The sequence below is a fragment of the Pseudophryne corroboree genome, chromosome 6 (genome assembly GCF_028390025.1).
Source record: "Pseudophryne corroboree isolate aPseCor3 chromosome 6, aPseCor3.hap2, whole genome shotgun sequence".
NCBI lineage: Eukaryota > Metazoa > Chordata > Amphibia > Anura > Myobatrachidae > Pseudophryne > Pseudophryne corroboree.
In genome coordinates, this window is record NC_086449.1 from 354,397,755 (window position 1) to 354,415,456 (window position 17,702).

General features: G+C 50.2%; 1 protein-coding gene across 1 annotated transcript in view; it reads right to left on the bottom strand.

Moving 5' to 3' along the window:
• The window catches only part of UBE2Q2 (ubiquitin conjugating enzyme E2 Q2), a 120,518-nt gene extending 105,431 nt beyond the window's left edge, over positions 1 to 15,087 (bottom strand). The window contains exon 1 of the mRNA XM_063926598.1: positions 14,723 to 15,087. Coding sequence (XP_063782668.1) covers positions 14,723 to 14,881 — 159 coding nt within the window. The 5' untranslated portion in view covers positions 14,882 to 15,087. The remainder of the gene's footprint in view (positions 1 to 14,722) is intronic.
• Between the last annotated feature and the right edge of the window lie 2,615 nt (positions 15,088 to 17,702).

The following is a 17,702-nucleotide window of genomic DNA, read 5'->3' on the forward strand; positions in this document are numbered from 1 at the left end:
CTTGGAACAGACATGGTACTTGCTGAAGCAAGTCCCTTCTTAGCGGCAGAGGCCATGAGTCCTCTGTGAGCATTTCTTGAAGTTCCGGGTACCAAGTCCTTCTTGGCCAATCCGGAGCCACGAGTATAGTTCTTACTCCTCTACGTCTTATAATTCTCAGTACCTTGGGTATGATAAGCAGAGGAGGGAACACATACACCGACTGGTACACCCACTGTGTTACCAGAACGTCCACAGCTATTGCCTGAGGGTCTCTTGTGTTCAGGCGGGACGCCATCATGTCCACCTTTGGTCTTTCCCAACGGTTTACAATCATGTGGAAGACTTCCCGATGAAGTCCCCACTCTCCCGGGTGGAGGTCGTGCCTGCTGAGGAAATCTGCTTCCCAGTTGTTCACTCCCGGAATGAACACTGCTGACAGTGCTATCCCATGATTTTCCGCCCAGCGAAGAATCTTTGCAGTTTCTGCCATTTCCCTCTAGCTTCTTGTGCCGCCCTGTCTGTTTACGTGGGCGACTGCCATGGTGTTGTCCCACTGGATCAATACCGGCTGACCTTGAAGCAGAGGTCTTGCTAAGCTTAGAGCATTGTTTTATGTGGAGAGAAGTCTCCAGACTTGATCACACTCCCTGGAAATTTTTTCCCTGTGTGACTGCTCCCCAGTCTCTCTGGCTGGCATCCGTGGTCACCAGGACCCAGTCCTGAATGCCAAATCTGCGGCCCTTTAGTAGATGAGCACTCTGCAGCCACCGCAGAAGAAACACCCTTGTCCTTGGAGACAGGGTTATCCGCTGATGCATCTGAAGATGCGATCCGGACCATTTTTCCAGCAGATCCCACTGAAAAGTCTTGCGTGAAATCTGCCGAATGGAATCGCTTCGTAAGAAGCCACCATTTTTCCCAGGACCCTTGTGCAATGATGCACTGACACTTTTCCTGGTTGTAGGAGGTTCCTGACTAGCTCGAATAACTCCCTTGCTTTCTTCTCCGGGAGAAACACCCTTTTCTGGACTGTGTCCAGAATCATCCCTAGGAACAGCAAATTGTCGTCGGAAACAGCTGCGGTTTTGGAATATTTAGAATCCACCCATGCTGTCGTAGAACTACTTGAGATAGTGCTACTCCGACCTCCAACTGTTCTCTGGACCTTGCCCTTATCAGGATATCGTCCATTTTCTTTGAAGAATCATCATTTCGGCCATTACCTTGGTAAAGACCCGGGGTGCCGTGGACAATCCAACCGGTATCGTCTGAAACTGATAGTGACAGTTCTGTACTACGAACCTGAGGTACCCTTAGTGAGAAGGGCAAATTGGGACATGGAGGAAGCATCCCTGATGTCCCGGGACACCATATAGTCCCCTTCTTCCTGGTTCGCTATCACTGCTCTGAGTGACTCCATCTTGATTTGAACCTTTGTATGTAAGTGTTCAAATATTTCAGATTTAGAATAGGTCTCACCGAGCCGTCTGGCTTCAGTACCACAATATAGTGTGGAATAATACCCCTTTCCTTGTTGTAGGAGGAGTACTTTGATTATCACCTGCTGGGAATACAGCTTGGGAATTGTTTCCAATACTGCCTCCCTGTCGGAGGGAGACGTTGGTAAAGCAGACTTCAGGAACCTGCGAGGGGGAGACGTCTCGAATTTCCAATCTTTACCCCTGGGATACTACTTGTAGGATCCAGGGGTCCTGAACGGCCCCAGCATCATGCTGAGGACTTGGCAGAAGCGGTGGAAGGCTTCTGTTCCTGGGAATGGGCTGCCTGCTGCAGTCTTCTTCCCTTTCCTCTATCCCTGGGCAGATATGACTGGCCTTTTGCCCGCCTGCCCTTATGGGGACGAAAGGACTGAGGCTGAAAAGACGGTGTCTTTTTCTGCTGAGATGTGACTTAGGGTAAAAAAGGTGGATTTTCCAGCTGTTGCCGTGGCCACCAGGTCTGATGGACCGACCCCAAATAACTCCTCCCCTTTATACGGCAATACTTCCATGTGCCGTTTGGAATATGCATCACCTGACCACTGTCGTGTCCATAAACATCTTCTGGCAGATATGGACATCGCACTTACTCTTGATGCCAGAGTGCAAATATCTCTCTGTGCTCTATAGTCAATAAAATACTGTCCCTGTCAAGGGTATCAATATTTTCAGTCAGGGAATCCGACCAAGCCACCCCAGCGATGCACATCCAGGCTGAGGCGATAGCTGGTCGCAGTATAACACCAGTATGTGTGTATATACTTTTTAGGATAATTTCCAGCCTCCTATCAGCTGGCTCCTTGAGGGCGGCCGTATCTGGAGACGATAACGCCACTTGTTTTGATAAGCGTGTGAGCGCCTTATCCACCCTAAGGGGTGTTTCCCAACGCGCCCTAACTTCTGGCGGGAAAGGGTATACCGCCAATAATTTTCTATCGGGGGAAACCCACGCATCATCACACACTTCATTTAATTTATCTGATTCAGGAAAACTACATGTAGTTTTTTCACACCCACATAATACCCTTTTTTGTGGTACTTGTAGTATCAGAAATATGTAACACCTCCTTCATTGCCCTTAACATGTAACGTGTGGCCCTAAAGGAAAATACGTTTGTTTCTTCACCGTCGACACTGGAGTCAGTGTCCGTGTCTGTGTCTATGTCGACCGACTGAGGTAAATGGGCGTTTTAAAGCCCCTGACGGTGTTTGAGACGCCTGGACAGGTACTAATTTGTTTGCCGGCCGTCTCATGTCGTCAACCGACCTTGAAGCGTGTTGACATTATCACGTAATTCCTTAAATAAGCCATCCATTCCGGTGTCGACTCCCTAGAGAGTGACATCACCATTACAGGCAATTGCTCCGCCTCCTCACCAACATCGTCCTCATACATGTCGACACACACGTACCGACACACAGCACACACACAGGGAATGCTCTGATAGAGGACAGGACCCCACTAGCCCTTTGGGGAGACAGAGGGAGAGTTTGCCAGCACACACCAAAACGCTATAATTATACAGGGACAACCTTTATATAAGTGTTTTCCCTTATAGCATCTTAATATATAATCATATCGCCAAATAAGTGCCCCCCCTCTCTGTTTTAACCCTGTTTCTGTAGTGCAGTGCAGGGGAGAGCCTGGGAGCCTTCCCACCAGCAGTTCTGTGAGGGAAAATGGCGCTGTGTGCCGAGGAGATAGGCCCCGCCCCCTATTCCGGCGGGCTCTTCTCCCGGTTTTTCTGAGACCTGGCAGGGGTGAAATACATCCATATAGCCTCAGGGACTATATGTGATGTATTCTTTAGCCAGAAAAGGTATTAACATTGCTGCCCAGGGCGCCCCCCCCAGAGCCCTGCACCCTCAGTGACCGTTGGTGTGAAGTGTGCTGAGAGCAATGGCGCACAGCTGCAGTGCTGTGCGCTACCTCATGAAGACTGAAAAGCCTTCAGCCGCCGGTTTCTGGACCTCTTCTTACTTCGGCATCTGCAAGGGGGCCGGCGGCGCGGCTCCGGTGACCCATCCAGGCTGTACCTGTGATCGTCCCTCTGGAGCTAGTGTCCAGTAGCCTAAGAAGCAAATCCATCCTGCACGCAGGTGAGTTCACTTCTTCTCCCCTAGGTCCCTCGTTGCAGTGAGCCTGTTGCCAGCAGGACTCACTGAAAATAAGAAACCTATCAAAACTTTTACTCTAAGCAGCTCTTTATGAGAGCCACCTAGATTGCACCCTGCTCGGACGGGCACAAAAACCTAACTGAGGCTTGGAGGAGGGTCATAGGGGGAGGAGCCAGTGCACACCACCTGATCCTAAAGCTTTTACTTTTGTGCCCCGTCTCCTGCGGAGCCGCTATTCCCCATGGTCCTGACGGAGTCCCAGCATCCACTAGGACGTCAGAGAAATAGCTTATTAGGCTATATTATGTGTGATTTGCCACTTTTAAGGTACTCTAATTGCTGCCCAGGGCGCCCTGCACCCATCAGTGACCGGAGTATGTGGTGTGCACAGGGAGCAATGGCGCACAGCTGCAGTGCTGTGCGCTACCTTAATGAAGACCAGAGTCTTCTGCCGACGATTTCCAGGACCGTCTTCTTGCTTCTGGCTCTGTAAGGGGGACGGCGGCACGGCTCCGGGACCGGACGATCGAGGTCGGGCCCTGTGTTCGATCCCTCTGGAGCTAATGGTGTCCAGTAGCCTAAGATGCCCAAGCTAGCTGCAAGCAGGTAGGTTCGCTTCTTCTCCCCTTAGTCCCTCGTAGCAGTGAGTCTGTTGCCAGCAGATCTCACTGAAAATAAAAAACCTAAAATAAACTTTCTTTTTCTAGGAGCTCACAAGATTCCAACTGAGGTCTGGAGGAGGGTCATAGAGGGAGGAGCCAGTGCACACCAGGTAGTCCTAAAGCTTTCTTTAGTTGTGCCCAGTCTCCTGCGGAGCTGCTATTCCCCATGGTCCTTATGGAGTTCCCAGCATCCACTAGGACGTCAGAGAAATAGGTACTGTAGGCTCGTCATTACGGCATGTTTTACTTTTAAAGTAGTGGCTTACCTTTGTAGACTACTTAAACGTATTATTGTTTGCAATTACTCTCCATTCTGTTCATACAAACCGGACGACTGCTGGTTTTAGCACACTCTGGTACCTGATAGAATTTACTTTGTTTATTCAGGCTATGTATGGGTGGTATTTAAAAACAATAGTCAAGTTCGGTATATTTAGTTCACTATTCAAGATCGTATAGATGACAAAAAAGGGGGTTTCAAATTTTTTTTATTTTATCAACAATTTTATCTCCCCTATCCAATTTAATTTGTGATAAAACCTTGTTTGTCTCGCTAAATTACATAGGGTCTGTGCAAAGCCGCAGATCTATGTATTTTCGAGTCACTTACTGTGGGAAATAAATAAATAACTTAAGGATTTGGCTTTACCTGCCTGAGGCAGGCGAAACCAATTACCTACAAGTGCCGACATCGGAGGATAAGCGCCGGACTATCGGGGCTAATAGGATAACCCCCAGCAAACCAATTTGTCACGATAATATTGGATACCCCCTACGTTTCAGAACTATTATGAATATACCCTAATCACATCTGAGCAAAATGAAAATAGGATTTTAATTACCTACCAGTAAATCCTTTTCTCGTAGTCGATGCTGGGGTCCATATTAGTACCATGGGGTACAGACTGGTCCACCAGGAGCCATTGGCACTTAAAGAGTTTAACAGTGTGGGCTGGCTCCTCCCTCTATGCCCCTCCTACCAGACTCAGTCTAGAAACTGTGCCCGAGGAGACGACATGCTTTGAGAGAAGGAAATACAGATAGTGGCAGATTCATACCAGCTCGCACAACACACAAATCCAGGCAACAGGCCGGAAAACTCAGCAACAGCTGAAACCGGAAAGAACGCAGAACTTACCTAGGAACCAGGCAGTACTGACCCAAACAACCACTGCAGGATAAAGAAGCGCTGGGCGGGCGCCCAGCATCCTCTACGGACTACGAGAAAATTATTTACCGGTAGATAATTAAAATCCTATTTTCTCTTACGTCCTAGAGGATGCTGGGGTCCATATTAGTACCATGGGGATGTACCAAAGCTCCCAGAACGGGAGGGGGAGCGCGCAGGCCCCTGCAGAACTGCTTGACCAAACTTGAGGTCATCAGAGGCCAAAGTATTGAACTTGTAAAACTTAGCAAACGTGTTCGATCCAGACCAAGTAGCTGCTCGGCAAAGCTGTACAGCCGAGACACCACTTGGCAGCCGTCCAGGAAGAACCCACCTTACGAATAGAGTGGGCCTTAACAGATTTTGGACACTGCAATCCTGCTGTAGAATATGCATGCTGGATGGTGAACCTGATCCAGCGGGAAATCGACTGCTTAGAAGCAGGACACCCAATTTTCTTGGGATCATAGAGGACAAACAGTCAGATTTTCTGTGATGTGCCATCCTCTTCACATACATCTTCAAAGCCCTCACAACATCCAAGGCCTTTGAAGCAATTGAGGAGTCAGTAGCCACTGGCACCACAATAGGTTGGTTGATATGAAAAGCAGACACAACCTTAGGAAGGAACTGTTGACGAGTCCCGAGTTACGCCCTATCTTCATGGAAGACCAGGTAAGAACTTTTACAGGACAAAGCCCCCAATTCCGACACGTCGAGCCGAAGCCAAGGCCAACAAAGTTACTGCCTTCCACGTGAGAAACTATTTCAGCCTCCTGTAGAGGCTCAAACCAATCAGATTGAAGGAAATGCAACACCACATCAAGATCCCAGGGTGCCATTAAGGGAGGCTGGATGTGCAGAACCCCTTTCAAAAAAGTCTGAACCTCAGGGAGGACAGCCAATTGTTTCTGGAAGAAAATGGACAAAGCTTAGATCTGGACCTTGATGGAACCCAATCTCAGGCCCATATCCACACCTGCGTGCAGGAAAAGTTGAAACTCCACCGCAGGAAATTTCTTGGATTCACACCAAGACACCTATTTTTCAAATTCGACGGTAATGTTTAGACGTTACCCCCTTCCTAGCCTGCATCGGGATAGGAATAACCTCGCTCGGAATACCCTTCCAAGCTAAGATCTGGAGCTCAACCGCCATGCTGTCAAACGTAGCCGTGGTAAGTCTTGATAAGCGAACGGCCCCTGCAGTAGAAGATCCTCTCGAAGAGGTAGGGGCCTTGGATCTTCCAGCAGTAGATCCAGCAGATCCACGTACCAAGCCCTACTTGGACAGTCTGGAGCAATGAGGATTGCCAGAACTTTTGTTCTTTTTACAAGTTATAGAACTCTTGGAATTAGAGGAAGTGGAGGGAATACATACACTGACGTGAACACCCACAGCGTTACTAGTGCGCCCACCGCCACTGCCTGTGGGTCTCTCGACCTGGAACAGCACCTCCACAGCTTCTTGTTGAGGTGGGAGGCCATCATGTCTATGTGAGGAACCCCCCCACCAACCGGTTACCTCCTCGAACACCTCCGGGTGGAGGCCCCACTCTCCTGGATGTAGATCGTGTCTGCTGATGAAGTCAGCTTCCCAGTTGTCTACTCCTGGAATGAAGATTCTTGAAGAAGGCTGTTGTATACGGCTCTTAGCTCCAGGATGTTTATCGGAAGAAGGGACTCCTGACTCGACCACCTTCCTTGGAAGGACTCCCCTTGAGTGACTGCTCCCCAACCTCTTAGACTTGCATCCGTGGTTAGAAGGATCCAGTCCTGAATTCCGAACCTTCGGCCCTCCAGAAGGTGTGGTAGTTGTAGCCACCAGGAGCGAAATCCTGGTTTTCGTAGACAGACTTATCCTTTGGTGCATGTGTAGGTGAGATTCCGACCACTGGTCCAAGAGATCCAGTTGAAAGGATCGAACATGAAACCTTCCGTACTGCAGAGCCTCGTAGGAGGCAACCATCTTCCCCAGAAGGCGGATGCACTAATGAACCGACACCATGGCAGGCTTCAAGACATCCCAGACCACGGTTTGAATCACCAACGCTTTCTCCACCAGTAGAAACACCCTCTGCACCTCCATGTCGAGGATCATCCCCAGGAAAGACAGCCGCCTCGTCGGCTCCAGATGAGACTTTGAAAGGTTCAGAATCCAACCGTGCTCCTTGAGCAGATGCGTCGTGAGAGCAATGGATCTTAACTTCTCCTTGGACGATGCCTTGATCAGCAGATCGTCCAGATATGGAATTATGTTCACCCCCTGCTTGCGGAGGAGAACCATCATCTCTGCCATCACCTTGGTGAAGACCCCTCGGTGCTGTGGAGACCGAACGGCAGTGGCTGAAACTGATGGGGATCGTCTAACAATGCAAACCTGAGATAAGCCTGAAGCGGCGACCAAATGGGAATGTGGAGGTACGCATCCTTGATGTCCAGGGACACCAGGAACTCCCCCTCCGTCAGTCCTGAGATAACTGCCCTCGGAGACTCCATCTTGAATTTGAAGTCCCTGAGATAAGGGTTCAAAGATTTCAAGTTCAGAATTGGCCTTACTAAACCATCCGGCTTCGGTACCACAAAAAGGTTCGAATAGTAACCTTTGGTCAACTGATGAGGTGGAACTGGAACAATGATCTTGGACACTATCAATTTTCGGATAGCATCCAGTAAAACAGCTCTGTCTGACGTCAAGCCTGATTTGAAGAATCTGTGAGGTGGGAGAGTTTGAAACTCCAGCCTGTACCCCCGGGACACAATATCCTGTATCCAGGGGTCCAGGCCAGATGACACCCAGACGTGGCTGAAATACCGGAGTCTTGCTCCCACCTGATCTTCCTCCAGGCCTTGCGGTCCACCATCATGCTGAGGACTTTGAGGTACCAGAAGTGGGCTTCTGGTACTGGGAACCTGCGGGAGCAGGCTTTTTGGATTTGGCATGACCACCTCTAAAGAAGGTGTGAGAGGGCTTGTTCTTTCTAGGCCTAGTGGGCCGAAAGGACTGACGTGTTGGGAGTAGAAGGCTTCTTCGTAGCCGGTGCAGCTGAGGGGAGAAAAGGAGACTTACCCGTGGCAATCCACGCATCCAGTGCCTCCCCAAACAGAGCCTGACCTGTATAGGGTAGACTCTCCACCCTTTCCTGGATTCCGCATCCACAGACCATTGGCGCAGCCAGAGACCCCTGCGAGCCGAGACGGACATGGAAGAGATCCACGCAGCCATGGAACCCAGATCCTTCATGGATTCTACCAGGAATCCGGCAGAATCCTGTATGTTACATAAAAATAAATCAACATCACCTTTATCCATCGTAGTCAAGTCCTCCTGCAGAGTGATTGACCACTTTGCTATAGCTTTTGAAATCCATGCACAGGCAATAGTAGGCCGCAGTATAGCCCCTGAAGCAGTGTATATGGACTTGAGCATAGCATCCACTTTGCGATCTGCCAGGTCTTTCAACGCTGTAGATCCCGGGACTGGTAAGACCACCTGTTTTGACAGCCTAGAGACAGAGGCGTCAACTATAGGAGGGGACTCCCATTTTATTTCTATCATCTTCCGGGAAGGGAAGAGCAACCAGAACCCTTTTAGGGATCTGGAATTTTTTCTCAGGGTTTTCCCAGGCTTTTTCAAATATAGCATTTAATTCCTTAGATGCCGGGAAGGTGAGAGGGGCCTTCTTACGGTCTGAAAAAGGCCTCCTCAACCTGCTCAGGAGGTGTGTCAGAAGTATGTTACATATCCCGCATGGCCTCAATCAACTGCACCCCCTTAGCAAGTGATGCCGTCCCCCTCGACACATCCCCATCACAGTCTGCTGTGCCAGAATCGGTATCCGTGTCATCCTGTATAATTTGGGCAAGAGTATGTTTGAGAATGTACCACAGGGGGCCCTTGAGGGAGCAGTATTGGACCATGCTGCCACAGGGGACTGCAATACCCAAGTTGCATGCTCAGTCCTTGCAACCCTTTCAGAAATCTGAGAAATAGCCCCCCTACTAGAGGTTAACCACTCCGGTTCTCTAGCCGGGATCTGCGCTACAACAGTGCAATCCTGATTACATGGGATGGGATCTTCCTGAGAAGATAAATCCTCTGCAGCATATGAGAGTCTATAGACATGTTTGCTTGTACACCCCACATACACACAGGGAACAGAGCAGACAGTCCCAGTCCCCCCCCCCCCAAGAATGGCAGAGAAACACAGATTGGAACCAACCCACACACACAGCGCTATATAGGTATAGGGAGATCCTTAACCAGTGCTGACTGTGTCCCTTAATAGGTAACAGTCTTTACACAGCCTCCCCTCCCTTCTACAACCCCCTGGTACCGTGCAGATAGCTGGAGGTGCTCTGGAGGGACTGCTCTTCCAGCGGCAGCATGTCTGCAGGCAGGAAAATGGCGCTGAACGCTGCTGGGTCCGCTCTGAGAAGCTCCGTCCCCTTAATGGCGCTGTCTTCCCGCTCTTCCAAGATTATACTGGCGTGAGGATTTTGTACTGGCTGAGATCCGCGGACACCGACAGGCTTTCTGGTCAGTGTAGGGTTAAGGCACCGGCTCAGGGCGCCCCTCACAGCGCTGCACCAAGTACCACTGTGCCTTCCCCAGAGTGCAGTTGGTACTGCGCTCCTACCCTGAAGCCCCCATCTTCATATTAGCTCCCTGTTTGTTAGGGAGCGATGACTCACTCTCCACACTTCAGCACTGTAAGGGGGTGACGGCATGCTGCCGGGGTGAGCGTTCCCCTGCGGCGGGGAGCGATCTATCCAGGGCCGGTGCTAGGGTGTCCGGCGCCCCCCTGCAAACAATAAATTTGCGCCCTCCCTCCCATATGTAATAAAGGGACAGTGCTCGCCAAAGGGCCACATAAGTGTCCCCAATTCAAATTACGCTACACAGTATCACAATCGTATTCACATTATACCACACGTAGTGCCTTTGATTCATAGTGCACCAGATAGTTCTGTACCTAATTCACATTACGACACACAGTAGTGCTCCTTATACACAATGGGGGTCATTCCGAGTTGATCGCTCGCTAGCTGTTTTTAGCAGCCGTGCAAACGCTATGCCGCCTCCCACTGGGAGTGTATTTTAGCTTATCAGAAGTGCGAACGGTTGCATCGCAATTTTTGTGTAGTTTCAGAGTAGCTCAAAACCTACTCAGCGCTTGCGGTCACTTCAGACTATTCAGTTCCAGATTTGACGTGGCAACACCGAAATGTTTGACTAACAAGGACTTGTTAGTCGTGTGTGATTCTTTCTGTATAATGGTGGTAATTCCGAGTTGATCGCAGCCAGCAACTTTTTGCTGCTGGTGCGATCAACTAATCCACGCCTATGGGGGAGTGTATTTTAGCTTAGCAGGGCTGCGTTCGCTTGTGCAGCCCTGCTGAGCTAAAAAAATTTTGTGCTGCTGAGGAGTAAGGCTGGTTATACTTACCCTGTGCGACAGATCCTCCCAACTCCCGGTGTTGACGTCAGACATCCGCCTCCATTTGCCTGCACACGCCTGTGATCGGATGACCACTCCACGAAAACGGCATCCAAAGGTGAGTATCCGCCCCGGAACGCCTCTCCACTGTCAATTTTCTTGCATTCGGCGCTGCATTTTCTTTGTTCGCGCCTCCGTCACTGGGCAACGACGCATGTGCGCAATGTGCACGCCGCGCATGCGCAGTTCCGACTCGTTCGCACCGCAGAGAACCCCCCCTATGTCCAAGAGTGCCGCCATCAGTCACTGTGTATATATATATATATATATATATATATATATATATATATATACACACACACATACACACTATATAGTATATATACACAGACACACATACATACTATATAGTGTGTGTGTGTGTGTGTGTGTGTGTGACCCACAGCCTAAGATGTACATTTTAATGTTAGCAGCAGGAGAAAGAAAAATCTTATTAAAAAGGCAGCCTTACTGTTTGCTGACAGGCTGCTGTGACACAGGGCTCCACATGCCGCCCGGGATCAGCCCTCCTCCTCCTTCTCTCTTCTGTGCAGCCTGCGCGCCCAGCCAATGACTGAGCCGCAGGCTGCTGTTTCACACGCTATTGGACAGCTGAGCCGTCGCTCAGCTGTCCCGTAGCTCTATGAGTATGCGGCGCCGGCTCTGTATATATGTACAGCGGAGAGCAGGGACCGCAGCGCAGGGGGTGGAAATCCGGCTCTGTGCGGGAGAGTTCATTGGGGAGTAGGGGGTAAAAGCAGGAGGGTGGGAGCCGGAGCCGCGCTTCATGTTTCCTGCGTCTGTCATACAGTGTGACAGACGCAGCCGGGAGCCAGCAGCAACAGCAGAGCGGGGAGAGCGCCTCTTCCGACCAGCGCCTCCCTGCTTTGCAGGAGCTGCTGAGCGGGTTGCGCCGGCTCTGGATCTATCCCCTCTGGAGCTCAGTGTCCAGTCAGCGGAGACAGTGGCTCAGACCCCGCAGGGAGGACACTGCCCCCCCCCCCCTCAAGTCCCTGTAAAAAAAACAAAACTTTAAAATAAACTTTTCTAAAAAAGCTCTGTAGAGCTCCCCTAGCTGTGACCGGCTCCTCCGGGCACAGTTTCTATACCGAGTTTGGTAGGAGGCGCATAGAGCGAGGAGCCCGCCCACACTGTTAAACTCTTAAAATGCCAATGGCTCCGGGTGGACCAGTCTATAACACATGGTACCAATATGGACCCCAGCATCCTCTAGGACGTAAGAGAAAAACACATTTTTAAATTCCTCAAAATGTAGGTTTATAAATAGTGCAGTTTACCAGAAAACCACAAACCAAAGTTGACTGTATAACCAGTGCTAACAACTCTAAAATGGACGTTTCAAGGTGAAATACAATTTCTGCAGATATTCACCTAGTAGTCATTATTGTGCTAGGACAATGGCATCTGTGGCAACACTATCTGGGAGTCTAACGTATTGATCCCGTGCAGCCTACTTCAAATACTCTAGGAACGGATTTCTTCAAGAGCCTAATCTATACAGAGTAAGTGGGTCCCATAAGAGAAACTCCCACAGTTCATATAAAGCAAGCTTGTGGCGTTCGTTAACTTTTAAGGGGGGGAGGAGTGGGGGGTGTAGACAAGAAAACGAACCTACCCTCACCCACCTCGAACACACACGAAAGTGTTACAGACTGAAGTACTCTCTTCTCATAACGGATGAAGCAGATTTTAAGTGAACAGTGCTCTAAGGGCTGTTTCACACTACCCGGTTTTCACCAGATGGCAATAAGCTTTGCCATCCATCAGTGCCTTACACACACACACACACACACACACACACACACACACACACACAACGGTTTTGTGCCATGTTTAAGGCTGTGTGCATGCGCCGCAGCAGCACTGCACAAAAAAAAAAAAACAACAGGTGTGTGTGAAAGCGCCCAGCCTTACAGACAGCAAGATACGTGTGAATGGGCGCTTACACACACACACCACAGGTTTTTTATGCCGTGCTGCTGCTGTGGCGCATGCGCACAGCCTTAAGCACAGCACAAAACCGTTGTGTGAGAAAAACCCTCACAGATGGCAAAAAGCCGGACAAAGTTTTGTGAAAAACTCCCAATGTTTGTTTTCAATGCATCCACCCTTACAATTTTGGCATTAAGCACATTAATGATTGCATTGTGGTGAAATTTCAAATCTCAAGTGCTTTTCTAAAAGCTTTAAAGAAAAAGGCACTAGAATGTTAATACAAACGAACTAATTTTTATTTAGAAAAACTCAACAGTACAGAACAATTCCCACCTCATCATCTAGTTCAATGCCCTTGTATTTGGCAGAAAACAACGACACACACCATGGGCAAGGGCCAAGACAAAAACACCCATTGTAGGTTGGACCACCCAGTGCCTCGATTTGTAAAAGCATTGAATGGCTGCACCCAAACCATAACCGGAAAGTTCACCCCAAAACATTCCACAATGAAAAGAACATTTCACTGCTGGAAGCAAGCACTCAAGGCTGTTAAGTTCTTTAGGTTGACACCACACATACATTCCTCCGTTGGTCAAAAATATGGGCTGTAACACACACTCCGGTTTTTACCGGATGGCAAAAAGCCGGACAAACTTTGTCCGGCTTTTTGCCATCCGGGAGAAACCGGCAGTGTCTGTCACACAGGACGGCTTTGAGCAGTGTGTGATGCTGTGCGCATGCGCAGCATCAGACACGGCTTGAGAAAAAACCATGGTGTGTGTGAAAGCTCCCCTTCACACACACGGTTTACTGGCTGCAAAGATGGCCCGGCGGCCGCCGGACCTTCCAGTGGTGAGACCCGGATGCAACCCGGCAGCCGGGCCGGGGCCGTGCAGTGTGAAGGGACCCTACCCCTCACACTGTTAACTACAATGCCGACACGGGAAAAAGCCGTCCGGCTTTTTCCCGGCCGGCAAAAGCCGGGTAGTGTGTTTTGGGTTTATGGCGAAGGATGGACCTGACCAATATCACCTGCACGATGTGTGCTGAGCCAAGGAGGGGGGGGTGCTCATTTCACCCAGCGGTGAAATGAGCGATCCAATCAGGTTTGGGCTGCATGCTAGCCAATCTAGTACCTGCAATAGCGACGCACGGAGCCGCACATCACTGTGGGGCATACACACGCAGAGATCCGTGCTTAAATTCTAAGCAATGTTAGAAATTAAGCACGGACCTCTCCATGCGTAACTCCCTTTAGGAGCCGATTGGCTGTTGCGTTATCACCGGCCATTATCACTTCCCCAGGATTAAAACATCTGCCCCACTGTATCATCATTATGAGACTACACCTATGACAGGAAACCATAGCAGTCATAAGTCTCTCTCTGTAACTATTCATTCTGTATGCTACACATCTCCATATAAAGAAAATGTACCACTGCTGATTACTCAGAGGGGTGACAATTGGGTGAAGGCAATAAGGTGGCCATGGCAGGTCACAAAAACTTTTTAATAACTCTGCACTTGGACTGGCTGATGTTCATCATAATTCACACAACATGGAGAATACCCTGGGCCAATTGAGTTTTATTTCTGAGTACCTAGACCCCGGTATACGATAGCAACTCATACAGCTGATGGGAGCGCTGGGTAAGAGAATACTGGTATGGTGTGTACATACTCCTCCGGCCCCTGTGAGAATGGAGGCCCGGGAGCCAGTGCACACACGAACTGCGCACATCTCTGTAGCATGGGCTATACGGGGCATCAGGGCCACCACTCTCCAGGTGGCAGGGGTACGGTGTGGTGAGCGCTGTGTGCAGGCAGGACGTGCCCATTGTGTATATATACACACCGTGATATTGCAGTGGATGGTCAGGGCCCCCCCGCTGCTCTGGATGAACACACAGTGCAGCTCGTCCAGTCTCCAGCTGATGATCCGGAACCTCTCGTGCTCTTTCCCGAAGATAGACTCGAGTAGCCGCAGCTCGGCTTTCAGCCCAGACACCGACATCTTGGCCTCATTTCCGCCCGGCGGAGGCCCGAGGAGACAACGGTGTCATTCCCGGGGCCCGAGCTCTCCGCCCGGCTGTACGGAAGATGGTAGCGGCCTGTCTTTGTATGCGGAGCGACGCCACCGATGGACACGGAACGGAAGGCTTCCGGCGCAGTGACGTCACTGACGGGGGTCTTTACCGACGGGAGCGGCGTCTGCGCACTGGTGATAAAGCGTCGCTGCTATTGGCGCATGCGTAGTGCTTTTGGACGGGACTGGTGGTGATGATGCTGCTGCTGGGAGGCGTCGGGAGAGCGCAGTAGGCTGCTGGTCCCGTCACTTGGACAGGATTAGAAACGCTTATCCTGACGTGCGAGAATTATACAGATGTTAGTTGTTTTTATTTTGTTACATTGGTCGTATAATATGTGGCTCTTAGTTGTATAGTCTTATAGCTGACTACTGTCCCTGCTTTTCGTGAGCCGTCAGGGACTATGGCCATCATTCCGAGTTGAACGCTAGCTGCCGTTCGCAGCGCAGCGATCAGGCAAAAAATCGGCACTTCTGTGCATGCGTATGGTGCGCACTGCAACGTACTTTCACAAAAGCCGATGCAGTTTCACACAAGGTCTAGCGACGCTTTTCAGTCGCACTGTTGACCGCTGAGTGATTGACAGGAATGGGGCGTTTCCGGGAGGTAACTGACCGTTTTTAGGGAGTGTGCTGAAAACCGCAGGCGTGTCAGATACAAACACAGGAGTGCCTGGGGAAACGGGAGTGGCTGGCCGAACGCAGGGCGTGTTTGTAACGTCAAAACAGGAACTATATAGTCTGAAGTGATCGCAAAGTAGGAGTAGGTCTGCAGCTACTCAGAAACTGCTTGAAAAAATTTAGACGCCGTTCTGCGATCCTTTCGTTCACACTTCTGCTAAGTTAAGATACACTCCCAGAGGGCGGCGGCTTAGCGTTTGCACTGCTGCTAAAAGCAGCTAGCGAGCGATCAACTCGGAATGAGGGCCTATGAGCAGAGTGTTGCAGATGGACCCAAACAAATTGTAGGTGGGACCTACATGCGTAGCAGGGTTTGCTCGGTCATTCCGAGTTGATCGCTCGCTAGCTAGTTTTAGCAGCCGTGCAATCGCTATGCCGCCGCCCACTGGGAGTGTAGTTTAGCTTAGCAGAAGTGCGAACAGTTGTATCGCAGAGCGCCTGCAAACATTTTTTGTGTAGTTTCAGTGTAGCTCAAAACCTGCGATCACTTCAGACTATTCAGTTCCGGATTTGACGTCACACACCCGCCCAGCCACGCCTGCGTTTTCCCTGGCACGCCTGCGTTTTTCCGAACACTCCCTGAAAACTGTCAGTTGCCACCCAGAAACGCCCACTTCATGTCAATCACTCTGCGGCAACCAGTGCGACTGAAATGCATCGCTAGACCCTGTGCAAAACTGCATCGTTCGTTGTGCCCGTACATCGCGCATGCGCATTGCGCCGCATGCGCAGAACTGACGTTTTTTAGCCTGATCGCTGCACTGCGAACAAATGCAGCTAGCGATCAATTAGGAATGACCACCTATGTTCACATTGGTGATGGGGAGGTAGAAACGATCATCGGAATTGTTCCCATTCTGTGTAATGAAACGGTCTGATCAGAGGTGGGTGCTAGTACCTGCACAGCTGCGACTTATTTTCATCCTGCCTCATTTACACTAGAATACACCTGGCTGTGCAAGCACTGGGATGCCCACTTTCAGTGCCCGTGGCGGTCATTCCGAGTTGATCGCTCGCTAGCTACTTTTAGCAGCCGTGCCAACGCATAGTCGCCGCCCACGGGGGAGTGTATTTTCTCTGTGTGCGAACACCTCTGCAGCCGAGCACAGCTAAAAACATTTTGTGCAGTTTCAGAGTAGCTCTGGACTTACTCAGCCCTTGCGATCACTTCAGTCTTTTTGGTGCCGGAATTGACGTCAGACACCCGCCCTGCAAACGCCTGGACACGCTTGCGTTTTCCCAAATACTCCCAGAAAACGGTCGGTTGGCACCCATAAACGCCGTCTTTCTGTCAATCACCTTGTGTTCGGCTGTGCGAATGGAATCTTCGGTAAATCCATCGCACAGCACCAATCCTCTTTGCACCCGTACGAAGTGCCTGCGCATTTGTCATTTTTTCACCTGATCGCTGCGCTGCAAAAATCGTCAGTGAGCGATCAACTTGGAATGACCCCCCATGTACTATTCAATTCCCTTGGTGATTTTGAACACACCATCAACCACTGTATCACCCTTTGGCAGGTGCAGTGTCTCCTTCGGTACATGGCCTCTGGCTGCAGCTCTGCATTTGGGAACCCAGCCGCGTCCACTGACTTGCCTATGATATTCCCATAACATGCCTATGGGACTGTCTTTGTTTGTGTTCACTTCAGGTCATCACCCAGGAACGACCATGGTTTTGCGCAGACAGATCTAATACTAGCGACTCCATGCAACAGAGATCTCTGCATACACTCATGGGTAGGGATGGCCATTGGTGGGTTATCCATCAATGGTACCATTGGCGGATAACCTTGATGGTGTAAAACCATCTGTAAGGGAACCATGAAGGGTTTTGTCACGATCCGGGTAATTAGCCCCCATTATTTACCTGCTAAGTGCCTTGTGAGACTGGCCCGATGTTCCAAGCCTGGGTTCCACCTGCGCTGTCTGCGGGCAGCGCGCTGCATATCTGTGTCTCAAGGTTCTCCTCTGTGATCGCAGCAGTGCTGACATGGCAACATTATATTAAACATCCATCTGTTTAAAGTATGGCATCTCCTGCCCTCTGCGGCCTCCGCCGCCATTA